This window comes from Cricetulus griseus, chromosome 2, assembly GCF_003668045.3.
Source record: "Cricetulus griseus strain 17A/GY chromosome 2, alternate assembly CriGri-PICRH-1.0, whole genome shotgun sequence".
Lineage (NCBI taxonomy): Eukaryota > Metazoa > Chordata > Mammalia > Rodentia > Cricetidae > Cricetulus > Cricetulus griseus.
In genome coordinates this window covers 330,437,426-330,465,347 of record NC_048595.1, presented here as the reverse complement: position 1 = coordinate 330,465,347, position 27,922 = coordinate 330,437,426, and the positions used below count along the sequence as shown (strand labels likewise).

The window sequence follows — 27,922 nt, the reverse complement described above, 5'->3', positions numbered from 1 at the left end:
GGAAAAGTACTCACCCAAGGGAGCCAGTGACCAGGTTTGCACCAGAGCAGGACAGACCCTGAAATGCTTTCTAGTCAGCTCAGCCAGGCGAAAGAGAGCCTCATGAGTGCCTCCCTCCTTCTTAAACCTTTGTTACATAACTCTGATCACGCCCAAGTGGGTATGGTCAGTGGTACCTGTAATCAGGATTTCTCCCTACGTTTTGGAACACTGTGTTAACTTAGATTTCACTTTCCATGTGTTAGACTTCTAAAGGGTCTATTATTCTCTATTCAGGGATATTTCTTAGCATATCATTCTTATTGTATAGGTATGGCCTTTTCCTTATTTTCCTAAGGGCTTTAGTAATAAGTTCATAATTAAATATACTTTGTATTGTATAATGCATCTCCTTTTCCCCACTTATTTTTGTGCAAACGTGGTGGGGGGAATTAAGTCAATTGAGCTTTCTGGGGCTGGGGAAAATTCTAGTAGTCTATATTCTCTGAATTAGCAAATATTGAACCATTTTCCTATGGGGAATACAGGGCTGGGTTCCTCTGGGCCTTAGCTCTGTTTTGTTCTTTAGTGTGGATTTGTTTTCAATTAGTATGCTAGGTAGCAGTGGGACTTTTTTTTATCTAGGAACAAGTGATCTTCATTTCTGGGAATTATATTAGTTCTCTCATGATCTTTCCATTACCTAAATAGTGCACAACCTAGTGTGTTTTGAGTATGTTTCCATTAAAAAATCCTTATTTGTAGTATATTGTTGATTTATCAACACTGAACTCAAGGCTAAATACTATAATTCATGCCTGGATGAACCTTTGTCTAACATCTGCTTCATAAAGACATCCCATAGACTTGTGAATGGTACCTAGCTCGCCAAACTATGCATGTGGTCATTTAAAACATCTACAAATAACCGAAAATACTGTATTCACTTGAGAGTTTACAAATAAATAGTAACAAGTAGGCAAATTTAGAAATAAAAGCCATGAAAAATTATGGTCAGTTGTGCCAAATGGTGTCACAGATTTCTGAACAATGTGGAATTATGCAACATAATTATGCTTATTTTCCATTGATATTCTTTAGATACTTGTAGGCCTCAGCATTCTTGTTTAACAATTTATCTGGCACTTTTTCGTGTCCTACTTTTTTGAAAAAATACATTTAAAGTTTTAATTAAAATATGGTTGTAATACTTTCTCCCTTACCTCTCTTCCCTCCAACCCTTCCCATATTCCTTCTCTAAAACTCTTATCTCCCTACTCCCTCTCAAATTGATGGCCTCATTTTGATTATTATTGTTACATATAATATAAATACATAAACACAGCCTGCTGAGTCTGTTTAGTGTGACCTGTGTGTATATAATTTCAGGGCTGGCCGCTTTGTACAGGATAACTGATGAGGCTGTTCATCTCTGGGAGAGATTCATATTCTCTCTCTCTCTCTCTCTCTCTCTCTCTCTCTCTCTCTCTCTCTCTCTCTCTCTCATTTATTTTGTTTATGGATCTATATTTTCCTGAGAGAATGAAGGCAGATACCTTCTATTGGCTATATCATAACTAGAATTCCCTTCACTACATGTATTAGGGGATAAGTATTAGTTGAATAAAGAAGTGCATTGTACTTTCTGCTATTATTTAGCTTTTCTATGTAGTACATTGTAGCAAGACTAAATATGTTTATGTTTACTATATAAACAACTAAGTCTGTACCCCCCCACCCCGTGTTTTAGGTAATTTCTTCTACATAGTGGAACATTGCCTAAAGAAAATGGGAAGTGGTTTTAAAATAAAAAGCATCAGTCTAGAAAATATACCTTATCTTAAAATGTATGCTGTGTTTCTTCCCTGTTGCACCACAACCTCTTGTCTGGTTTTTATTTCTTTGTGTCATTGATTTTATCAGTTGTCAGAAAAGGTTGCAAAATTGTGGCACTCAAAGGGATCCCACAGATCATTTAATGTGACCTTGGTGTGTAGGAAACAACATCGGATGGCCTTGGTTCTTGGTTCCTATCTTAGTTACTTTTCTACTGCTGTGGTTCAACATCGAGACGGGAAGCAACTTGTAGAGGAAAGGTTTTTTGACATTTGTTTGACATTTCCTGAATCATAGTCCATTCAGGAAATTCAGGACAGGAACTCAAGCAACACAGAAACCTGGAGGCTGGAGCTGATAGCAGGTGCTATGGCAGGTGCCATGGAGGGGTGCTACTTACTGGCTTGCTTCCCATGGCTTGCCCAGCCTGCTTTCTTATAGACCCAGGACCACTAGCCCAGAGATGGTACCACCCACAACAGGTTGGGCCTTCTGCCATTAGTAACTAATGAAGAAAATGCCTTACAGTCTTGCCTACAGCCAGATCTTATACAGGCATTTTCTCAATTGAGGCTCCTCCTTCTCAGATGGTTATAGCTTGTGTCAAGTTGACATAAAATTAGCCAGCACAGCTCCACATTTTGTGCAATTTCTCAACTGTTTTGAATTCCGTTTCTTCAACTGTGCAGTAAGGGTTACTGTCAGGCTCACAGGATCATTGTGAAGATCAAGTGAGGAAATTAAAGATCTTAGTACTGACCCCAGCACATAGCAAGGAGTAATATACTGTTAGTATTCAGCATTAGTGTTGGTAACTAAGCCAGGTTCTTTCTCAGTTCATATGTAGATACACAGTTCTGTTTAGATAGAAATAAGAACTACAAACCTCTTTTCAGAGTTAACTACCATTATCTCTTCCTCCTAGCTCCTTCCTGGCTTGCACATGTCATGGTTGCATATTTCTTTTGTTAAGTTGAGGATACTCAAACCATTTCTTATCCACTGCCACATTTGTCAAGACTTCCCAAATATAAACTTGAAAGTTGAGTAATTTTTTTAAAGTTGTTTATCGCCTCTCAGATTGCTCTTCCTTTAGAGTTGAGTGGTCTAGCAAAAGCCGGCGATTATTTAATTGTGCAGTTACAGTAATGCAACCCATTTCCCAGCACAAGTGGGTAAGTGCCACCCTGGGTTGGGCTGGATTTAAAAGCCAAAGGAAAGCCCTCAGAGAAGCAGAGGAAGCACATATCTTCCTGAGGATAAAGCATATTATCATTGGCTTCCACAACTCCATACCAGCTGGACATTGCAGGGCAACACCCAATCATGAAGGTGAGTGTGAGGACTCATTTGTTGATAGTCAAACTCCCTTTTTCCTGCTATGTATGGGTTTGCTTGCTGACATTATGGGTTGGAACCCATCATTTGGGTCACTTCTGAGACAGCTTTTGACAGTAGACTCCTTTAGAAGGTCATGTTTTTAAAGCTGTGACTAGGAGTCATGGTAGGTGGGTCAAGAGGGAATGGTTGGAAAAATTTTCTTAACAAAATAGATTTAAACTGTAGACTAGGGAAACTTATACCTCAGTGAGTTGGAGCAAAATCCTTGTGGGTATTGAAGTTTTGAAGCAGGAGAGATGAGGGAGAATTAATCATAGAGTTACCAAACAGTTTTACTTGAGAACTTACACTGGGGAGCTTGGATTTGTTTTTGTCCTTCACAGACTGTAAGCATTTTTGTTCAATAAATATTTCAAAAATGTTTATCTCTGATGTTCAATTTGTGTTTCTATGAAGTAGAGGTAATGCCAGCTCTACAGGGATTTGTAGATAATGGTACAATTTATGCAATGTAATTAGCACCCAGTGGGCATCTTTCTGGTGCATTGATGTTGTGTTATTGCCAGTCTAGTTAGAGGATTCTTGCTTGGAACAGCTCACTTCCCAAATGGGTTTATTTACTTTAGGACTGAAGGATATCTGACATCTCTTAATTTCATCCTGGGAAAGCATTCCATACCCTCATATAAAAAGTAAGGGGATCATTACTTACTAAGTTTAAATTGCTAGTATTTGGCTGAGTTTGACTTATGAAAATAGCAATTTTATATAACTTAACCTAAAATATAATAGATAAATATATTTTATACAATTATAAATTTGTAAATAAATATGAAACAAATAAGTTATCTAATTTACTTTAAGGACCTAAGTAAAGATTCCTGTGTAAGTGCTGTATAAAGCTGAGACTATTATTAATAATTTTAGGGTCCAAATCAGCATCTAAAAGAATGAGAGGGGCCAGATGAGGACCTTGGCATCCTGCTCTAACACTGGCTACCACATTCCCTTGAGAAAAGGTTTCTCATTTAATCTGGAGCTGGGTTGGCAGCCCCAAAACCCAGTGATCATCCATCTACCCCAGAGCTGGGAGTTATAGGCACAAATGTGACTATGCCTGGCTTTTTACATGGGTTACAGGGATTTGAACTCAGGTCCTCATGCTTGTGTAGCAACTACTCATAAGCAATGAGTCACTTCTCTTAAACCATCTGTGAAGCCTCACTGCCTGTGGCAAGGGTTGGATGACTCACAGAAAGTGAAGACTGAAACTGGAGACAGTGCTGTTTTTGCAAGCACTGAGTTGGAGCCTCCAGAGACTGACCTCGTGGTTTACTTTTCTTCCAAATTTAAACTTGTTAATTCTATTGGCTGAGAAAGATAGCCTAGGGCTAGGACCTAGAGGAAGGGATTGCAATAAGCATAAGGACAGAGTCTATTGGTGGAGGATGCAAAGTACATGGGGCCTCTTTCATAGGGATGTGTACTATTCACTTCAGGACTAGGGCCCAAAGGATATTGGGGGGATTCAGATGGAGGCAGGCTCCTAATGGAATAGCAAATGTTCTTCCTAGGCATGAGCCTGCCCTTGGTCAGCCAGCTAGAGGACTCAGTTTAGTCTCTCTTTTTTTTTGTTTTATTTTGTTTTGTTTTTGAGACAGGGTTTCTCTGTGTAGCTTTGGAGCCTGTCCTGACACTCACTCTGTAGACCAAGCTGGCTTTGAGACTCAGTTTAGTCTTAATTAGCTTAATAAAGCATCTGTAATTTTCTCATGTGGATTGTTTCTCCTGCAATCCAACTACAAAGATTTTCCATATCTCCCTCTCTGAGATGATATACAGGTCCTTCGCTGAAGTTTTGCATGAACTCAGGCTCTTCTGTTGCCTCCATACACAGAATTTACTGGTTGAAGTCCCTGAGTTTGTTTCTGAACTACTGGGAGAGTAGTTCAGAAGCTCATCTATTAACATTTCCAGCCCACAGACAATTCTTTCTGATGTGGTGTTTTACAGTAAGAATGACAAGTGGAAAAGTCCCTGTGACAAACACACATTAGAATGGGGGCCCTCATCCTGAGGACAGTGCTTGTTGGAGTAGTTACTCTGTGTACTCCCTGCATAGCTATCATCGCCATGGGATATTTAAGATCACAGTCATCCTACAAGGAAACGCAAGATTTTCATCAGTTTTGTGCTCAAACTCTCTGGAGGAATTACAGCATGACAGCCATCAGTAATAGCAGTTCACTCTGGCATTGGTAGCTTGACAAAGTAACTACTCTGGCTGTCCTCCCTATCTTTGTGCCGTGTTAAGAAGCCACAACCCAGCTCTTGGAAGTGGGAGCTGGGCTCTTCTCCCTGTGTGCAATGCTAAATGAATCGAAGAAATCCAGCTGCCAGTGTGTCTAGTTTCTAGAAAGTCACTCTCTTCAACTGTGAGCTCTCCAGCTGTGTCCCTGGCTGTGATATTGCCGTGAGCTTCTTTTTAAACTTTCACAGATAACAGGTAAGTGTTCTCACAATGAAGGAATGAAGTGATATTGGCATTAATTAAAAATATCATATGTCAAACTATTTAGCATAAAATAGCCATAGGTTTAGAAATGAAAATATCTTATTGGTAACAGTTTTAGCTTTATATTATATAGATAATTATTCATTGATTCAGTTATTGGACTGGTATCATCTGTTTTATGTAATTTCCATATCTGGACCTCCCTCCCTTTCTAATAATGCTTTTGAACATGTAGATAAAGTGGGAGTGAAGACTAAAAGACACGTTTTCTCCTAAACTAGAAACAGATTAATATAAATTCTAACAATGAGAAGCAGAAGAATGTTATTGTGCAATGATTATTTTTGTTTCTTTTTATGTTTGTTTTTATCTCTAAATTATTTTATTACATTTGTGTGTGTATGCATATCACAGTGTACCTTTGGAGGTCAGAAGACAGCTTGCAGGGATCAATTCTTTTCTATGTGGAGCTTGGGATCTGAACTTGGATAGTCAGGCTTGGCACCAGATGTCTTTACCCATTAAGCCATCTTGCTGGTCCACATGATAAACTTTTAAAAACTTATCTGTTCTTCATTGGGAAATTAAATGTTTCCCTTGGTGTCCTATACTCATTTATATTCAAGTGGCTACATGTCAAGTGAAGAAATTCTGTAGAGTAGCATTAGGCATTAACTGTTGCTGTTCTACAACCAACAGTCCACGCTTTCATTCATAACGTTTCTGTTCTTCTTACTGTTTTCTCAGTTTTAGGAATTGAGCTTGTTTTTAAACTGTCCTCAAACTTGTTAAGGCGAGTAGATTGGTGGTGAACTCACAATTGAACCTTGACCTCAGCCTCCTGAGTGTTGGGATTACAGGCATGTGTCACCACTCGTGACCATTTTTTATTCCTGTAGGTCCAAGATCTCATTTAGATTGATTAGGTATTTTCATTTAGTAGGCATTTTGGTCGTCTTGTACATAAGAGAATTTTATCCCTGTAGCTTTCTTCAGAAATTTGATTGTTTGTTTGTTTTGTTTAGCACTGTCCCTATGCCACAGATATATCCCATGATCTGTCACAGGAAAATGTAGCATTGTTCATTTCTTCCTGGAATGAGTTATGCTTTTATATTACCTCATCTTTGGAGTTTCCTAGCCCTGAGCTAGCATTTGTTTTATTCCTTATAATCAGCTATGCTACATAAGCAATACTGAATGTCTACCATATAGCAGGCACTGTACTGAATAGGCTTTATTCTTACAGTGCTACCAGGATGTGGGTGAGCCAGCAAGTATGTTCTGAGAACCACTCATGCAGCTCAGTGGATGAGGCTCAAAGGAAGGTTCAGTGGGTGTTCAGGGCGGGCATCCTAGGATAGATTGGTCTTTACACAAGTCTAAAAGTCATTAACTTGCCAGGAATAAGGATGTGGTAGGCAAAACAAAATGCCTTCATTTCTTCTGCTACACCACAGTCATCACAGAATTCTAATAGCAGATGGGTGGAGATGTTTCACATAGCAAACAATTGATTCTGTAGCACCAGATGCCAGAGAAAAGTCGTCTACTGTAATTAAGTTCTGATACTATCTTCCTGGAGATAACATCAGACCCCCCTGGGTGAAGCAGAAACTACCAAGATTCCCTCCCCCAAAAAGCAGTTGCTAGCCTTGGGTCATTTTATTTCTGCTTTTGGAACAATTGACTATAAGTCATTGTTGTTATGACTTCCTCCTTGAATGTGGCTAATTTTTTTGAACAACTCACTGAACCCAGAGAACCAGGCTTATCAGGTGATTATGAAAGGTTATTAGAAAACATACAGATAGAGACGAATAGGAGAAGGTGTGAGGTCGAGGTTTGGAACTTCCACACATCTCCAGAAGCCTCTGCTTCATTTTAATCTTCATTTGTCTCAGGGCTCCAGGAGCCATACATATCCTTTGGGTTTCCCCCATTGTATAGGCTTGATTGCTAGTAGGCTGGATAGAAAAAAACAGCAAGTCTGTGTGTGAAGACTTTCTTCCTCTAGGGAATGGAGTGGGCTCCCTCTGCAATGACAAGAGTTGTGTGACTCTTGATCCTACAGGAGGAGAACAGGTAGATAAAGAGGGTTTGTGTATGCCCAGTAGCCAGATAGAGATGGCAGGAGGAGCTGGTGTGGTTACTCATGCCTGGAATCCTAGCACTTAAGGTAGCTGGGACAGGAAGATTGCTGCTGTGAGTCCAAGGTCAATCTTGGCCACATAAAGCTATTGGGTTACCTTAGTTACAGTGTGAACCCTGTTTCAGCAAAGAAAGCAAGGAAGAAAGAAAGGAAGAAAAGGAAAGAAAGGAGAAATCAGGATTTCTCTTAGTGTCTCTATGACTCATCTCAGGAAAAAGAAACTTCAGTTTCTATGGTCTGCCTTGGGGAAAGAGTTACAAGCCAAGAACTAGGTACAAAAGCAAAGTAATACATAATCTTACATGGGAAAAGGGCCCTGGTAGGCACACACACCACTTGGAGACATGAAATAGAATAGAATTTCTGGGAAGCTCTGGGTGATTGCATTTGGTTCAGAGCTTTGTAACTGAGACAAAGGCTAGAAGCTGGCTTCCAATCTGTATAGATTCGTGGTTATCTTCTGTCTGTCTCAGGCCTGTTCTTGGTGGTCATTTGCTTTGGGTATTGCAGAGTGGCATGCATTGTGGACAAAAGAAAAACATGTTGCCAGTACACATTTTTAAAATTTGGACTGGGGTTGATGTAATAATTATGAAAAGGTCTGTGTTGTGACATACAACCAGTAGGATGGGATAGGGAATGGGATGGGATAGAGGATGGAATGGGGGATAAGATAGGATGGAGGATGGAATGGGGGATGAGAGGGAGGATGGATGGGATGGAGTGGGATGGAAATAAAACTCTGCTTCTTGCCCAAATGCTTAGAATCTGTCACTGGAGTAGTGCTGTTAGAGAGACAGGAAGCAACCTCTCACTTGACTGATGACATTTTGAGCTGTCTCCAGCTGAATTCTGGAACAATGCAGACCTTGGCACTGTGGATGCTCCCTCTACTCTGCAAATTCAGCCTGGCAGGTAGGTCAGCCTTCTAATATCCATGTAATGTGCACTATTACTAGATTTTAGTCCAGTTCATTTAACTCTGGCAGAGTTAAAATGCAGATCCCATTGTTCCAGGTATTGCAGAGGAATAGGAACACCTTATTTTCTGTGATTAAGCTAAATCAAGCAAAAAGTCCCTGTCCACTGAAAAAGAAGTCAGGCAGAAATGCGGAAATAGAGGAGGGGTTAGAAATCCCTTAAATCTTATTAACCCTACTTACTTTCTTCTGGTTTCTTATGTTTTGGGGGGTAAAAACTTCCACTTCCAAAATTCCTGCAGTTCCCTTGTTCTCTCTTCTTCTGATAGTATCTGGGCATTAGAGCAGGTTTTGTACTATAGCAGGGTTGGTAGGGATGGATCCTTCTGCTCCACTGGTCTTCTCTGGACCATCTGGCCCAGTCTTTCCTCTGTTATTCATTGTGGGGCAGGTGGCTTTACCTGTTGGGGCATCATGTTTGTATTTACCCTTAAAGTTCATGACCACATTGTTTGGTCTCTGTTACAATGCTTCTCACTGGTTCTCAAGCGAGGGAATCTGAGGATTGACTAAAGACAAGACAGCGGGTCATTCTTGCAAGAAGAATGCCATTTATTTCAAAGGGGAGTATACTTATATACCAAACAGCCACAGTGGAAAAATACTCCGGTCAAGCAAGGTTCATGCCCGCAAGTGTGTGTGTGTCTCCCCCCCCCCCCCCGCAATGGGTTACCCTTAGTCACGAGATGATCAGCAGACCCCAAAAAGGGTCCCAACAGGTCACCCCTTTTATATATATAAACAAAAAATAAGCATCTGTCTTAGGTTGCCCTGGATGTCAACATCTGTCTTACCCATAAATGAAAAGCCTGCCCAGACCTGGCAGACCCTCTGTCTTAGGTTAAAAGATGTCTCCCAAATCTTACCTGTTATTGATTACTCATTTATCTTGCAGGCTCAGCTAGACCTGTGCTTGAGGGGTAGTCTGCTGTCAAGGAAAGCATGATTTGCTTTGTCCACAAATGACTCTGAACTCATGTGGCAAGGGTAGACTAGGACTGAAAAACGGCGCTGCCCAGGGCTCTTAATCCCGAGGGCTAGCGATCCACTCCATTCCTAAATTGACCTGTCAGTAATAGTCCCCCCCCAAAAAAAGGAGGAGTCTCCCGAAAGGGGAGGCACCCTGGTCTCACAAGTTTAAGTAAATTGAGTAGCCAATTGAGCCGTGTAATTTGGGAAATAAAAGAAAGTTTGCTGATTAAAATTGAAAGTGCCCAATTTTGTGTAGGGAGCAGATATTATTTGGGAGACTTAAGGCAGAGGGAACCTCCCCTGAGAACTATCCAGTGTGCCTGCTGTGGGAAGTGACTGAGAGGCAGCCATTCCTGAAACTATAGTGGCTTTGGCAGTGGCCACAATGGCTGCTTTGATGTCAAAAAATGTCTCTAGTCGTATAAGGATGAGCTGGTTCTTTCCTGGGTGTTCCACTGGCATAGGCATGATACCAGGAACACGGACCACCAAGGCTGATATTTTCCCATTCCAACAGTTTCTTCAGGTGGTATTCCTGGAGGGAACAATTGAGCACTTCTCTTGGGGGAGGGTTACTGAGCATAACAAAAGGGTGGAAGAACACACACTGCAAGTTTTAAATTGGGCAGCAAAGAGACCTCATCTAAGCAGGCATAAAGCCTGTGAAGGAACATGCCGGAAAAAGTTGGCATGACTTCTGGCTTAATTAAGCAGATCTGGCCAACAACTTGGGCCAGGTTGAGGGGAGGGGGTGATCTTAAGGCCAACAATCAGGAAATTTGTTTCTTCTAAATCCTTACTGCTGGCTGCCTTACCCAGGCTAAGGTTGGAGCCGACCATAACCAGCCACGCCTGACTCTGAAGAGCTGCTGGCATCATGACAGGCAGGTTCCTCATTAAGGCCCAATGGGTCATAAGATGGCTGATGCATATCAGCAGGAACTGGGCATACACAATGCTCTGGAACCCAAATTAAGGACTTGTCATCCTGTAGGAAAACACAAACAGACCCCCAGGGCCCACACCAAAACCAGATCTGGCCCTTTCCATAGGCTCAAAGGAAAGTCTCTCCATTAAACCAGAGGTCTTTTCTGTGTAGAGGACCACCAATGACGGTAAGCTGTGGAGTTGCCAGAATCATCCACAATTAAAAAATTTAAGATATATAGGATGAGTGATAGAGTAGAGTGAGGGGAGCCAAGGTGACCCTCAAGGTCCCCCTTCTTTACTTTAAATATGCTTTTAAAGTGTGATGGGCATTTTCCACAATAGCCTGCCCTTGGGGGTTGTAAGGAATACTGTAAGACACCCCCCCCCAAGCTCAGGTCTCCAGTATCTTTTCCCAGGACCTCAGCCACCCCAATCACCATGAGGAGGCGGAAACTTGATGCAAATAGCAAGAGGCTTTAATGAAAGGTGGACGTTTGTACAAACGGGCTCTCTCAGCATGCAGGCTAGAGAGCAGCCCTGTCCCCCAGGCACAGGTGGTTTTTAAAGGCAAAAACCATAAGCTTAGGGAGGGGCGTCAACTCTCTGTCCGTTGAATATGTGACCAGAATATGGGTTCCTAGGAGGCCCTTTGTCTTGAGGGGAGGCCTGGGAATCAGATAGCCTCCTGACCCCACCAGTTGTAAAACCTGCAGACCTCAGGATGTGCTAACTAATGGTAGCTATCTTTGTTTCATAGGGACCTTTAATTGTTAATTATTGACATATTGGCCAGTGGAGCAATCTGTTTCCTTCATGAGCCCCTTGGGGAGGGTGGCCATCTGGGAATTCTTGGTACCCAGTTATCTTATGGCCTTGTAAGGGAGTAATTGCTGGTGGCTGGTAAATTCCAGGCACTAAGTCATAGTAGTAGCCTTGGTCAGTTTCTGGGCTATATTTCTTTGCTAATTTTTAAGTCTTTCAATACCAGTTTTTGGAGTAATTTCAAAATCTTGACAAAATTGATTGAAACCTCTGCTGACATAAGTGGGGCCATTATCAGTCTTAATTTGTTTTGGGACCCCCCATGTAAGCAAAAGCCTGTGGACAGTGGCTTTTAACATCTTTTACCTTTTCACCAGAAAGGGCAGAGGCAAATATTAATCTGGAAAAAGTATCTACAGAAACATGGACAAATTATAATTTACCAAAGGATGGCACATGCATTACATCCATCTGCCATACATGATTGGGCAACACTCCTAAGGGAATAACTCCCAAGTAAGGCACAGGAAGAAATTCTACACAAAGAGGGCAATTTTTAACTATTTGAAAAGCTTGTTCCTTGGTTATCCCAGTATGAAAGCGTAATGGCCCTGCACTGAGATGAAAGCGCTTATGTAAGGATTGTGCTCTAGTGAGCTCTTGTGAAATTGCAATGATTTGAGTGTATCTTTCGGCCATGTGATTTCCTTCACTGAGGGGTCCTGGCAAATGGGTTTGGGCCCTAAGATGTCCCACAAATACAGCTTTGCTCTGTTGCTATAGCACACCCTGTATCTGTAACAAACTCTCTTGTACTCTGGAGACGGGGGCAACATAGGCAGCTGTCTCCAAGGGTTGGACAATTTGAGTTACATATTGACTATCAGTATAGATGTTTAGTGCTTCCCTGGGGAAGAGTTGTAGAGCCATGGCCAAGGCTAAAAAGTTCAGCCATTTGGGCAGAAGCTGTAGCAATTCTGGCTGTCTTACTGACAGGATAAGATACAACTACAGCTGTCCCTTTTGAAGAACCATCTGTGAAAACCACTCACCCCTTGGAAGTAGGCTGAGAGACTATAATATTTGGGAAAATCAAAGGATGCATCTTAAAAAAGGAAACCAGATTATTTTATTGGATGGGTAATGATTATCAAAATCACTCTGGGTAGCAGAGAGAAAAGTGGCCCAATCATAACTATTATTTTGTAGGCACTTTATTTGCTGATGGTACGAAGGTTTTAACAACCTGATCTGGCTCCTTACCCAAAGTCTGTAAAGCAATCTTTTGTGCTTTAAATAGGAGTGCAACTATAGCTTGGGGGTAGGATACCATTAATTTACATGGGGAGGCCTGAGAATGAACCCAAGGAATAGGACTCTCTTGCAAAAAAAAAAAAAAAAACAAACAAACAAACAAACAAAAAAAACTCCTGTAGGAGCATGAGCAGAACAAAACACTAATAATTTTAAAGATTGGGCATAATCTATATAATCCAAATTAGCTCCTTCTAAGGCCTTTTCAATCAAATGGATGCACTCCCATCCTGCTGTAGTAAGGACTTGAGGAGAGTTGGGATCTGAATCACCTTGTAATATATCAAAGAGAGGTTTAAGTTGCCCATAGTAATTTTTAAACTAGGTCTGATCCAATTAATATCACCAAGAAGCCTCTGAAAACCATTTAAAATTTGAAGGGTGTCCAGCCAAAGACTAATCTTTTGAGGGTACACCCCATTATGAAGCAAGTGATGTCCTAGATAATGATATGGAAATTCTTTTTGTATCTTCCCTGTTGCTATTTGTAAACCAGCCAATCCTAAGATGTTCTGAAGATCTCCAAAAGCAGATAGTAATAGCTTTTTTTTGAGCTGCCAATAATAAATCATCCATATAATTAATTATATACAATTGAGGATATTTTTGTCTGGCTGTGTAGCTTGAGAAACAAACTTGACACATGGTAGGGCTATTAGCCATGCCTTGAGGCAAAACTACCCACTGATACCTCTTATAAGGCTCTCTTAAATTTAAATGTGGAACACTGAAAGCAAAGCATTGACAATCAGCAGGGTGCAGAGGAATGTTGAAAAAACAATCCTTTAAATCTATCACAAGCAAGTGCCAGTTTTTTGGGATGGCCACAGGGGTTGGCATCTCTGGATGAGTGATACCTGTGGGCATCATGGTCTTATTAACCTGTCTCAAGTCTTGTAATAGTTTCCATTTACCTGATTTTTTTCTTAACAACAAATATGGGGGTATTCCAGGGAAAGGTAGAAGAGACAGTGTTACTGGCATTGAGTTGTTCCTGGACCAGGGCATGAGCAGCCTTCAACTTTATTTTAGATACGGGCCATTGTTCTACCCAACAGGTTCATCACTTTTCCAGGTGAGAGGAATTGGAGATATATGAGGCTGTGGAACAATGGCCCCCATTAAAAATGTCCCAATCCTCTCCAGTCTCCACAGGCCCTCCACTGGGGTTTATCTGATACAGGCAGGGGGTCGCCCTGTAAATTCTTCCCAATCCCTTTTCCTGGGCAATAGCCTTGCTCTCTAAGCATGTGCTGTACAGGAGGCATGGCCAGTATGACCCCCATGGCTTCTAGGACATTTCTGCCCCACAAATTAATTGGGATGTGAGACAAAATGAAGGCCTGAAATATACCAGAGTGTCCCTCATCATCCTTCCAAGTTAGCAGACAGGAACTTTTACTAGCTCACTTAGCTATGCCTATGGCCCTGTGAACTACTATTTGATTCTTACAGGGGCCAAGTCTTAGGCCAATGGTTGAGGGAAATGACAGACATGTTAGTGCCCTTGTCCAAAAGCCCCTGAAAGGTCCGCCCTTCAATAGTCAGGGTCATCAAGGGTCTGGACTCCAGAGTGGACACCCAGCATGCCATGGGTCCTGTAGATCCAAACCCCCCTTTTCCTGTTAAGGAAAGGGTTATTAGTTGCAAATTTAGGGGACAGAACTAACTGAGCAACTCAAGCACCTTGGGGTATTAACAGCTTCCACCATAATTTTGATCTCTCCTTCAGTATCTTCATCAATCACTCCTGGAATTACCCTAACTCCCTGAAGTAGAGCACTACTTCTTAAAATCAACCCAATTGAGCCCGGTGGTAAAGGGCCTTTGACTCCCATGCTCAAAGCTTGGGGTCCCATCTGAGGAGTCAATACTGCTCTGGTGGAGGAGCAGAGGTCCAGTCCTGCACTTCCTGGGGTACCTCTGACAAGGTCCTGGATACAAAGGGGTTCCTCTGGGGTAGGACCTGAATAGGGCGGGAAACCGGTGTATCCAAGGCTCCATACACCTGGGAGTAAGAGACCCAGAGTGGGCCCCAATCCAGTTTCCTGGAGGTGGCAGAGGGTTACCCTGTACATCAGTCTTTGACTGACATTTACTGTCCCAATGATACCCCTTTTTACAGTGGGAACAAAGACCTGGCCCTGGGTGAGGGGGTGCAGAGTCCTTAGCAGGACAATTTTTCTTGAAGTGACCCGACTGCCTGAATCCAAAGCATGTCTTAGGTCTGGCTTCCTCATTGACTTTCCTATTTTTCTGTATAGCAGAAACAATAACTTGTCCCATAATGTGATGTCCATCTGTATCTCTACAAATGTGAATGTAATTATTGAGGCTTCTGGCCTTGTGAGGACATAAAGCCTCTTTAAAATACTTGTTGGAATTTTCTAAAGCTAGTTGTCTAACTATAGGCTTGGCATTATCAGGATCCCCAAATATATGCACTGCAAGTAGTAGGAGCAATTCCACAAAGTCAGAATAAGATTCAGATGGTCCCTGTAGGACCTTAGAAAGTTGGTCTCCTATGGTCTTGTTATGTAAGGCTTTCCATACATGGTCAGCAGCCGCTGAGATCTGTGCATATACAGCTGAATCATAAAGAATTTGCTGCATAGGTCTGCATAGGCTCCCGTGTCAGTAAGCATTTCTGAATTCCTTTTGGGGAATCCTTCAGCCATGTGCCATTTGGTTACATAGTTCTAAGAAGTCACCTCTCCAAATCAAATAATCTGCCCCGGACAGTGCAGCTTGACATAATTGTTGCCAATCCACTGGGGGTGCAATTCAAGGCCTCAAAGGATTAAAAAACAGCCAGATTAAAAGGGGCATGAGGCCCGTAAGCCATAACCACCTCTTTCAGCTATTTAATATCCTTAAAATTAAGAGGGGTATGCTCTCTCTGATTCTGGCCTTGGGGAATAACTGTCTCTATGACTGGGAACATTACTCTGCCCCTCTGCTCTTTAGGAGAGGCTGAAGGAGACAGCAGACCTGAAGGGCACAATAGGTCACCCTTAGTCATGAGATGATCAGCAGACCCCAAAAGGGTCCCAACAGGTCTGGAAGTTCCTCTGTGTATAGAAAACTCTTCATCCTAATCCTAGGCCTACTTTAGTCTTACAGATCAACCCTCAGCCCACACCAAACCTGAAGCTCAAGAAGAATTCTGAATCTCTGGATGCTATAAGAGGCAGCTCACCTGTTGCTCTAGGCCACCCCTCTACCACTCAGGACGTAGATGCCTTGCTGGATTTGGTGCCAAAATCTCACTTCTTCTAGACTTGCCCACCTTTCAATGCTGAGCCCTGTAAATTAGGGTACCAGCCCAAGATGGTTGATTGGACTCATTTGCATATTTATCTTACCATGCCCTCCTTTCATTCCACTCTCCTCTTTAATTGGTCCTTGCTGGAGGGAGGGATGAGTTGCTACTACCATCAATGTCTCCTCCTCTTCTCTCCTGTAAGAGTGCATGCGTGTGCCTGTGTGTGTGAGTGTGCCTGCCCATGTGTATGTGCATGTGTGTGTGTGTGTGTGTGTGTGTGTGTGTGTGTATGTGCTCATGCAGGTGCTTATACCCATACCAAGGACAGAAGAGGATATTGGGTGTCCTGCTTTTTAATTCTCTGTCTTATTCTCTTCAGGTCTCTTATGGTGAGAATCTGAAGCCAGGCTGGCAGCCAGTAAGATCCAGCAATCCTCCCATTTTCTTCCTCCACAGAGCTGGTTCAAAGCTCATGAGCAGCCTTGTCCAGCTGCTTATGCAAATGCTAGGAAACTGAACCAGGTTCTTAAGCTTCTGTAGAAAGCTCTCTTACCCACTGAGCAGCCTCCCCAACCCAGCCTTTCCTATTCCTTGTCAGATAGAGACTTCCTTTCTAGGATGCTTTAAGGCTTGATTTATTGTGTGATTGTAGGGAGACACAGTAACCATGCCTCCTAAGGGGCAGCTACAGGTATGCCTGACCACGCCTGTCAGGGTGTGGTCAAGGTGACATGGGGAAGGTTTAAGAGTGAAGGGTGCGCACATTGAAGCCCCTTCTTCCTTTTCATCATTGGCTTGGTGCATTTACTCCTTGCCCTACTGGTTGGCTAGGTTGCTCTGTAAGTAAGGCATCTCCCTAATAAATACCCTTATATCTATACCTGACTCTGTATTGGTAAGTCTCTCATTATGTGATCATAAGTTAAGCTGATTTCCTTTCTCAAATATATCATCTCTTTAAATATTTTGTCAAACAGTTGAAAGACATTAGTTGGAGCTTATCAGCTGAACATTGCCCTTAGTATAAAATTGTCCTCAGTTACTGCATTTGTATATATGCAAGAAATCTGTGGTCACCTGATGCAACTGATGAGCCCCCCCTTTTCAAAATAATATGTGTAGATACAAAACAAAAACAAAAGCAAAAAACAACATAAGATCACAAAGGAATCCACATATGTTAGAAGTCAAATTTTCAAAAAAAAATTTATGACACTTATTCTAAATATCTTAGTAAGATTTAATTTATGCCCAATAATAATCAAGTCTAATCACTACCTTAACTTAGAAATTATGACATTGTTATTTTATATTTCATGCTATATACAACTGAAATAAAATATAAAAATTCATGATATTTAAACTAATAAGTCAAAGGTAATGACTGCTTCCACAGTTTGTTGACTGCGTTCATGATGAAAGTAAATTTTAAATTTCACATGGGTTAGTGAGAAATGAAGATGTAATGTCATCGTTTTGGAGGTGGTGGGGCCTGGGAGAATGAAACCAATAAATGAGGTCAACTAAAGTCTCATGCAATAGTCAACTTTATTCAGAGCATCAGACAATTTATACTCTGAAGGTTAAGAGTCACCCAAGTAAAGTGTACAATCACAAGGACAAGCCACACATGGTAAAAACATGTTTTCCCATAGAGGCTTATAAATAACAATAGCCAGTTGTAATGAATAATCTGAAGTAAACTCACTCCTATCTGCTATACCTGGGAGAAGCACAAAAAATGCATTCCAAAAACAATTCCATGTTTTAAAGAAACTGAGGTCACAAGACTCTTGTTTTCTGGAATTTTCTCACAAGCATAGAGGACACAACTCCATTCTTGGACTATGTTCTGACAATGTCATTTATTTCCATTACTGTTTATGAATGTGTAACTTCTACTGTTTAGGACCCCTTATGGCTCTAGACCCCTGTTCAGAGTGAAGCATTTTGTGTTTTTCCTGTTCAGTATGGAGCTACTAGGAGCATCAGCTCTTAAGACTTGTTTCCTTTAGGGAAAAATGCCTGGTGCACAAAGGTATGGCATAGATCAGCATTTTTGAATTTTTCTTAAGTTCATATCACAATCACTTACTCTGAATAGTTCATTTGATGCCTTGCCTAGTAGTTTACCTATTTCTAATGTTTACTTATAATGTAGGTTTTGCTTCTAAGTGCTTATTTTTGTTAGGAACGTAAAAGGTATTTTTTAAGTAGAAATCTAACTCTTCAAAGGGGATATCTGAAGTGTGACAGACTTTCCCTGAGTCTGATTGAAGGCTGCACCTAGCAAATGCCATTTGGAAGGTGTTGATTAAACTATCGAGTGCTAAGGATGGTTCTTGTACACTAAAGTTGTGTTTCTGTGACTTTACCCCAGTCCTGCCAGCTAAGCCTGAGAACATTTCCTGCGTCTTATACTTTGGCAGAAGTTTGACTTGCACTTGGAGTCCAGAGGAGGAAACGGGTGATACCAACTACACTGTGAGGATGACTTAGTAAGTGTGGGAACTGCATGTGCTCTCAACAGGGGGCAGAGACTGTGTGTGTGTGTTCATTCATGAATATGTACATTAAAGAGAAGTCTACTTTATATTTACATAGAGAAAAGAAAAAAAAGAAAAACAGTACAAATCTTCCCCCTGGGGAAGAGGGAGGACATGTGGACTGCCTCATGGCTGTTAGTTTTTAAGTTGTGACATGAGTACCTGCAAACATTAACCACAGTGCTAGCAGCCATCATAGGCCACACTTACTGATTACTCCATTCATAGAGTTACCACATGAGGCTTCACTTACTTCATCCTGCACAGACACCTACTCGGTGCAAACATTATCTCCCTCATTTTACAGAACATTTCAGCACAGAGAGGGGTAGGAACTAGTTGGAGTCACAAGGCTACTGAAAACAAAGCTAGTATTCAAACACAACTCCTCCTAGAGCCTATGCCTGTGCCAAAACACTACCGCAGGAGCCATTTTTGCATGAGAAACCCTCCAGGTCCTCATCCTCAGATTCCACATCTAAGCTCTGCCCCTCCCTAGCACACACTGGCAACTTGCAAACTGAGCCTCCTATTCAGTTCTGCTACATCTCTGCAACTTCAGGACCATATAGGCTATGACTGTGCCCACCTGTGACTGATCTATAGGCCATATGACACCTTGGAAAATGGAGCTGATAAATGAGGCAGAATAAAGTCTCATGCAATAGTAATTTTATTCAGATCCCCAGACAGTTTATACTTAAGCAGGGTCACATGAGTAAAGTTCTCATGAGGTCAAACTGCATACAATCACAAGGACAAGCAGCATGTGTAATCTGAAGTAAACTCATTCCTATCTGCTACATCCAGGAGGAACATGAGAACACATTCCAAGAACAATTCTGAGTTTTGAAGAAACTGAGGTCACGAGACTCTTGTCTTGTTTTCTGGAGTGTTCACACAAGCACTCAGAACTCTCCTCACAAGTCTCTATTCCTGGACTGTGTTCCCACATGTACCCACCCGATTCCTGTTAATGATGTGAGGATTACAGCTTGAGAGGGTCTATCAATCAGCTATCAGTCACTGATCGTTATCTATTATGTATTTATCATCTGCTCTCATCTTCCTGTTCTATTGCTGTGAAGAGACATGGTGACCAAGGCAACTCTTACCAAGAAAACATTTAATTGGGAACTTGATTACAGTTCGGAGGGTCAGTCCATCATTATGGCAGGGAGCATGACAGGCTGGAGCAGTAGCTGAGAACTTTACCCTGATCCACATGTACAGCATACAGAGGTGTGGAGGAGGAGATGAAAGAGGGAGGAGAGAGAGGGGAGAGAGCGCATGGACATGCCCGTGCTCGTGTACACACACACACTCACGCACGCACGCACGCGCGCACGCGCGCGCCGCCTGATGTGGGCCTTTGAAGTCTCAAAGCCCACCTCCAGTGACACATCTCCTCTAATAAGGCCACACCTCCTAATCCTTTCCAAATGATTCATCAACTCGGGACTAAGCATGCAAATATCTGAACCTATGGGGTCATTTTCATTCAAATCCCATCTACCTATCCTCTGTTATCTATCTTTTTATCACCTGTCAATCTCTTATCTGTCATTTATCTGAATGTATAGCTATCTATCTTAATGAGTTTTTAAAATGATTATATAGATGATTAAAAATTTCAGCATGAAACACATGAATGTTTTTAATTGCACCATCAGAAGGCAATAATTTAAATGTTTTTTGAAGAGCTTTCCAGGCATCTCTGACAAATCACATAAATGTATGTTTTTATAAAACTGATCATTCTGTACATGCTATGTATTCTATTAGGAGGTGAGGCATCTTTCCGTACCAGTAACCATGAGTATATTAATAGCTATAATTTTAAATATTATTTATACTTATAATTTATTTAGCAAACCCTCTGATGGTTTCTCTATGCAGCCCTGGCTGTCCTGGAAAACACCCTGTAGACCAAGCTGGCTTGGAACTCACAGAGATCTGCCTACCTTTGCCTCCTGAGTGCTGACATTAAAGGTATGCACCACCACTGCCTGATTTGAAAGGATAAGTTCTTACATTTTTGGTTGTGAGCCTAGCTTTAACAGCTGAGTTATCTCTCCAGCCTGAAAGGATAAGTTCTTAAGGCTCTAGCTTTGATATTCTGATTCTAGTCTGGAATTTGAACCATCTGTAAAAGAGGAATGTGTTCTGACATATTCTACAGGTTTGGTTATAATCTTGACTTCCAGCAATCTGTTGTTTCTGATGGCAGGAATGCATGGTTGTATAGTCTGGCAGGTCTCCAGGTCTGTGGTTTACAGCATCTCAGGCAGGCAGGAAGCAGGTACCCTTGGCAGAGATGGGCACCAAATCCTGGACCATACAATTATCCTGAGAAACACAGAGCAAAACTAACAAATACTGCTTAGTACTTTTAAGTATGATTTTATTTTCCAACATCTTTACTGAACTCATGTTGAATTCTTTTTTCTTTCAAAGCTCCTTTGGAAAAAGCAGTTGCACTAATCACACTACAAAGGCGTCACATTCTTTTCTCCGTCCGTGTATAGTATTACCCCCAGATATCTGCACTGTTGAAGTAGAAGCTCAAAATGGAGATGGGAAAGTGAAATCTGACATCACAAGCTGGAACTTGGACCACATACGTGAGTGGCTGATGATATAGGTGTAGTGAAACTGAATAATTACTCTTGACTTCCTTTTCAGAATAGAGGAATCTTTGAGCTCAAATGCAGACTGAGTTTGAGGGAATAATAGTTATATGCTGTTGGGCCTATAAAAGGTACGTAGTATTAAAGAAGGGAGGGGGGACGAGAGGGAAGGAGAAAGAAAGGGACAAGAGGAGGGAGTAGATGTGCAATTCATTGAGAAAAGAGAATGATAAACAAGGTTTCTGGCTGACCATTGATCTTTTTTGCAGTATGCGACATGAATGGTTCTCAGAGAAATAAACAGGGCCCTCCCCAACATGTCATCACTGCTCATGAAGGAAAAGAGGAACTCTTATTTTTAAAAAGTGACGCCAATTGTCATCTTTCAGGCTTTTTTCAAAAAGTCACTTCTTTACCATATAATTTAAAGTAACTGCTTCATTTAAATATAACTAATATACTATAAATTCAAAGTGTTAAAGTGTGCAATTCAGTGAATTTATTATATACACAAAATTGTGTGAATATTACCACTATTTCAGCAATAGGATTAAATTCAATGTAATAAGAAAAACCACACTTATCAGTAGCAAGTTCCCAATCAGTTATTTACCTTTTCCTCCAACATCTAGCAACCTCAAACATGTTTTTTATCCCTATAAATTTGCCTATTAGGAGCATTTCATATAAATAGAGTCATGTAATATGTGGCCTTTTTTAAAAAAATCTGGCTTCTATAATGTTTTCAAATTTGTCATTTATTAGGACTCTTCCATTTTAATGGTTGAATTGGGATTAAAGGCATGTGTCACCTCTGCCAACGGCTATATTGTGTTTTAAAGTTTCTATTTGGAATAGGTGATTTACACATATTTTCTACCTTTGGATGATCCTTTAAATTTTTTGATGGTGTCTTTTTAGATAACAAAATAACTTTGATGAAATCAACTGTTTCTCTGTTGTTGCTTGTATTTCAGGTATTGCATCTAAGAAAGAAATCATTATCAACGTTAATTTCTTTCCTTTTTTTTTTTTTGGTTTTTCGAGACATGGTTTCTCTGTAGCTTTGGAGGTTGTCCTGGAACTAGCCCCTTGTAGACCAGGCTGGACTCGAGCTCACAGAGATCCGCCTGTCTCTGCCTTCCAAGTGCTGGGACTAAAGGCGTGCAACACTGCCTTCCAGACCAACCTTAATTTATTGCTGTGTTTTCTTCTAAGGTTTTTAAATTGCTACACATTGGTCCCTTCCTAGTAATTGTTTTGTTTGTTTGATTTCCGTGCTTTGGGGCAGTTTGACCTCACACTCTAGAGCTAAGACTAAATTTGAACCCCTGGTTCTCATATCCTTCACCTCTCAGGGGCTAGGATTATAAACCTGGACTACCATGCCCAGCCCATTGAGTTCACTTTTTAAAAGGTGCCTTGTGGTAGAATATTATTTTCAGGTGTGTGGCTTTTGTTTATGCTGCATTTGTTTAACTCTGTGAAGCTGTGTTACTGTGCCTGTCTAAAACACCTGGTGGTCCTAATAAAGAGATGAATGGACAATAGCGAGGATAGGTGGGGCTGGCAGGGAGAGAGGAAGGAAGGAGGAATGAGAGAGAGCAAGGAGAGGAGGACATCAGTGTCGTGACCCAGCATGTCTTAGCCTTAGTCCATGAGGTTCTACCTGAGTGGGGGTGTATGGACCTGGAAGCTTCGAGCAACCCAATGGCGATAAAGACCAAACACAGGCATCTTGTCATCTTCAGAGAGCTTTCAGTTCCATGTTGTGGAACTAGAATCATTTCTTTATTAGCCATCTTTTCTGGTGTCTCTTAACCATCCTGCTAATACTAGGAGGCAACCATTTCTCTCTTTGTTCTCCTCTCTTCACTTCTAACCTTCTGTCCTCAAGTTACTCACAAACCTCTGATCTCCCTGCCCAGGTGCAGGCCTATACAGATGCTTAGGTGCATAGATATGCAAATAAGGAGGCATATTATCCTGAGGCCATGGTAAACAAAAGTAGCCCTGCTGACATTAACAATACAATAGTGGGCCAGAGATTCCTGGTGCCACCGCTGTTGACAGACCCAAAATATTCCATAACAGGGATATTCGGTCCCCCACACATCAGGGGTCAGCCACCCAACCATCCAGCCAGCCATGGAGTAAGAAGGAAAGTAAGATATATAGAAATAAGGAAGTTAAAAGCCCAGAGGGAAAAGGTAGGCAGGTTAATTTAAGAAAAGTTGACTAGCAACAAGCTAAACTAAGGCCAGTAAACCTCTGTGTTTGAGTTATATGGGAGCTGAGTGGTGGGCCCCTCAAAAAGCCAAAAGAGCAACAACAATGCCTTTTATTTAATTTGAAATATGTGTCTCGGTGATGTGGGTGTGTGCACACACATGGGTCCAGGTGCTTTTGGGGCCCCCAGGAGTTGAATCTCCTGGAGCTGAAGGTGACTGTGGGCTGCCTGACACATGTGCTGGGAACTGAGCTTGGGTCCTCTGTGGTAGCACTACCCACTCTGAGCCATGTCTTTAGCCTCCTGGGATAGTTTTTAAACATAGTATTGACAGTATGGATCAGCTTTATGTTACTATAACACATGTCTAGACAATTTATAAAGAGAAAAGACTTGTTTAAAGAGGGCTCAGCCCATGCCAGCTGTCCCCATTGCCTCAAAGCTATTTACTTCATGGCTGGAGAACAACACAGAAGAGAGAAGTAGTAGTCAGGGCTCTGTTGTCCCCTTAAATACCCAATGGCAACCACACCTTAAAATGACACAGCCCTCCAGGACCCATGGGTAAGAACCAAACTCCCAATACAGGGACCTACGGAGAAGCTGGATGACATTCTTTTGGAAAACTAAAAATTTTTTGCTTTGGGATTTTTTTAAAAAGAAAATTGTGTTTGTTATTTAAGCCAAGGTATCAATCAGATACAGAAGTTGTTTGAAGTTGTTTCAATCTTCTTGCCTCAATCTCTCGAATTATGGGACTATGACTGTGAGCTTCTGCACTTGATTAAAACACATATTTTCGAGAAAAGATATTTGGGGCTATGATGTTGTACTGTGCAAGGAAAATGAGTGGCATTTTCTGGTGGCCCTTTTCCATCATCAAGGACCCAGGCCTGCTTGATGCCTATGACATCTCTTCATAAACAGTTCAGTTGTAGTTTATTCTGAGACCCATGTTTTGCTTATGATTGCATCATCATCATTGAATGTATTCTTATGTTTTGCCACTATTATGCCTGGCTTTGAGTAAAGGACTGATTTGCAAAGATTCATAGGATCAATCCTTTTTTGGATGGGCATGCTCTTTCCTTTGGTACAGGGGCTTAGGAGAGTGGCATTCTTTTTCCACTGACTTGCTCATGCATCTGTGTATAATGAACCACAGAATATGGACTGTCCTTGGCTCTCTAGGGTTACTGTGGTCTCAACTCTGGGTGGATATTGTTACTATCTTCTGTTTGTAAATATGAGGATTGTATTTTTTTTCCAGTGAAAACTGAACCACCTATAATTCTAAGTGTGAATCCAATTTCAAACCAAATGTTCCAGATATGGTGGAAACCCTTGGAAAGGCTTCGTTTGTATCATCTAAGGTGCACACTTCGTTTCAGGACTGTTAACAGTACCCACTGGGTAAGTTACAGCATTATGGTATTTCTACTAGAGATCCAAGCAAAGACCCTACTGACAACTTGTGTTCATCTGGAATTGTGTTTTTTACTTTTTACGTGAAAAACAGAAAAAATTAATAGTGACTATTATACTTCCCTATTTTCCATTTGTATTTTTCAGCTTGCAAGCAAATTGTACAATATGCCTTTTGTATTCTGAGCACAGTGACAGCCTGAAAAATTAGAAATTTGCTTTCATATTATACTGTGGTTTGTGAATGGCAGTATTGACCACCAGAAACTATGATTTGGCTACTTTAAATTTTTTTAAAAAATCTTTTATGAAATATATAGCACATTTTAAGTGAACAAAATATACATTGTATCTAAGAAATTGTTATTAAGTCAGCATTCATGTAAAACCCATCCTAATTAGGAACAGAGCATCCACAGTCTGCCAGAGCCTTCTCCTCACCCATTCCTCATGGCCACCTGCCCTTAGAACAGGGGGTCTCAACGTGTGGATCGTGACCTCTTTGGGGGTCAAATGACCCTTTCACAGGGGTTGCATATCAGATATCCTGCATGTCAGGTATTCACATTATGATTCATCAGAGCAGCAAAAGTACATTTGTGAGGTTGCAATGAAATAATTTTATGGTTGGGGATCACCACAACATGAGGAGCTGTTTTAAAGGGTTGCACCATTAGGGGGGTTGAGAACCACTGTCTTAGAGTTAGCTACTTCTTCATGACAATCATCTCTCTGCCTTTTGTTTGTTTGCCTGGATCCCTGAAATGCATCACTTATTAGACATAGAAATAGAATGTACATGGAGTCCATGTGTTCTATCTGTCCTCCTGCCCATTTTCCTTCCCTCCCGCTGGCTTCCCTTTCTTCCTGCTTGCCCTCCCACCCACTCTTTCCCCCTACTTCTTTTCAGCTTTCTGAGGCAGAAGGCTGCCTCATTTTGTAGCCCAAGCAGGAGTCACAGTGATCTGTGCCTTAGTCTCCTGAGTGCTGCATTTACAAGCTGTTTTGTATTTGTGTTTGGCTTTGTTCTTTTAATGTAGTGTTAATGCTGCAGTTCATGTATTTCCATTGCGTGAATGAAAAGGCACCATTGCTGTAACTAGCAGTTACCAGGCTTTTAATGAAACTGCACCAGACTTTTCAAGGTCCATCGGCCATTTAGATTTCTTCTTCAGAGTACAGACTTAAGCCTTTGCATATTTCTGTATTGTGCTGTTTTCTGTTTGAGTTTTTGATTGACTTGTGGGCATTCTTCGTGTATTTAGCATCTTTTTTTTATATGTACATTTCACTATCTTGGCTCTAGTGACGATAAACTCCAATGGACAGAATTTAACACTGTAAGATTTTTATCAGTCTTGGTCTATGGTCTTTGTGTTTTAAGAAATCTTTTTAACCTCAGAGCTGAGAAGACGTACCCCCATGTCCTTCAGTAGAGGTGGAAATGACATCACCTTTCTGTTATGGTGATCCTCTCACACTGCTGATATGGTCAGTAACCAACAATAAGTCAGTTAACTCTCAAAGCCATTTTCCTCATAAGGCTTGCTAGTAAAATGCATTTCACTGTTTCAAAATTTATTGCATCTTAACCAAAATTCAAGTTTTTTTTTTTTTTATTGCCATTAGACTTCTTCATTTTGGTCTCACCCATCATTTCAGCCCCAAATTTATTAACATTTCCCTCTCTACTGTTCAAGACCTTCAGTTTTGAAGTCTCCCAACCAAAAAAAGTACAAGGCCAGATGGTTTCAGTGCAGAATTCTACCAGAAATTCAAAGAAGAGCTAACACCAGTACTCCTCAAATTGTTCCACACAATAGAAGCAGAAGGAACATTGCCAAACTCTTTTTACAAGGCTTCAATATAGTTTTTATAAACAACAGATAACCAGTTTTATTGTTGAAACTTGACTTGATTAGAAACAAAAAGCTAAGTTTTTAGTCTGTCCTAGGGGATTAGAACCAGGGACTTTCAGAGCTTCAGTAATGCAGCATCCTCATTTGACTAGTGAGAAATTGACACTGAGAGAAGGGAATGGACTTGTTGACCTGTCGTCTTCCTAAAAGAGTGTGAATTTATACATCTAGGCTGCCAAGATGTATAGCAGCAGATGGTTAGCAGCTTGCATGGTCACCCAAAGAGCAATGGTTAGAAATGGACCGCCTGGCTAAAGAGAAAGAATCTAAGAGTGAAGAAATCTCTCTCTTGCTGATCACAGACATTGAGGTGTCCAAGGTCACTTAACTATAATATATGGATTAACCGTGATGCCACTTAAGTCTTTTTTACCCTCCCTGAGTTGTGTGAGGCTAAATTTCTGAGTATCAGAGTCACTTTTTAGTTTAGACCAAAGACTGGGTGGCCCCGGGACATTCGGCTCTGTGTTGTACCTCCAAAGACAGTGGACTCTCAGTCACACAAACTTCCAAAAGGAAATGGAGAGCATGACAGTGATTCAGGGTGTGATCCACATTTATATATAAATGTCTCAGCAAGAAAGCACAGAGGCCGGAGTGGAGAAGCAGGAAAATAGAACATGCTGTCTCCATTTCTGCTTAGAGTCCATTCTGTCTTTCAGACAGAAGTCGATTTCGAGGATCATGACTTGGTCTACAACCTCACAGGTCTTCGGGCTTTCACGGAATATGTTATAGCTCTACGATTCAGAACCAGCGAGTCAAGATTTTGGAGCAACTGGAGTAAAGAAAAAACTGGGATGACTATGGAGGAAGGCAAGCTACTCTCCACTATTCCGCGTCTGCTTATTCTAGTGCAGGGTTTCCTAGGTCCATGCATTTTGACACATGCCATGCTTGGGATTCATCTTGGGAAACCAGGTCCTAGAGTGTCTGCAGGTCCCTTCTCCATAAGCACTGATGGCATCCACTGAGCCCCTAGGAGTGAGCCATGCTCCTCAGATGGTATAGTTACTATAGCAGCTTTATGTTTCCAGAAATCTAGGATCTTATGTCTCATACTTTTTAGGAAGTTTTTAAAAAAATATTCATTTTATGTATATGAGTGCTCTATCTGCATGTATAC

The 27,922-nt window shown here is 41.3% G+C and overlaps 1 protein-coding gene across 3 annotated transcripts in view; it reads left to right on the top strand.

Annotated features, from left to right (window-relative positions):
- Positions 1 to 4,487: 4,487 nt before the first annotated feature.
- Positions 4,488 to 27,922, top strand: part of Il31ra (interleukin 31 receptor A) — a 46,617-nt gene continuing 23,182 nt past the window's right edge. Inside the window, exons 1-6 of one of the 3 annotated variants that reach the window (XM_027401474.2) lie at positions 4,488 to 5,662; positions 8,589 to 8,738; positions 18,427 to 18,544; positions 21,050 to 21,216; positions 24,723 to 24,865; positions 27,459 to 27,612. In XM_027401474.2, coding sequence (XP_027257275.1) covers positions 8,684 to 8,738; positions 18,427 to 18,544; positions 21,050 to 21,216; positions 24,723 to 24,865; positions 27,459 to 27,612 — 637 coding nt within the window. In that variant the 5' untranslated portion in view covers positions 4,488 to 5,662; positions 8,589 to 8,683. The other 2 variants (XM_027401473.2, XM_027401475.2) reach the window with 2 other exon arrangements.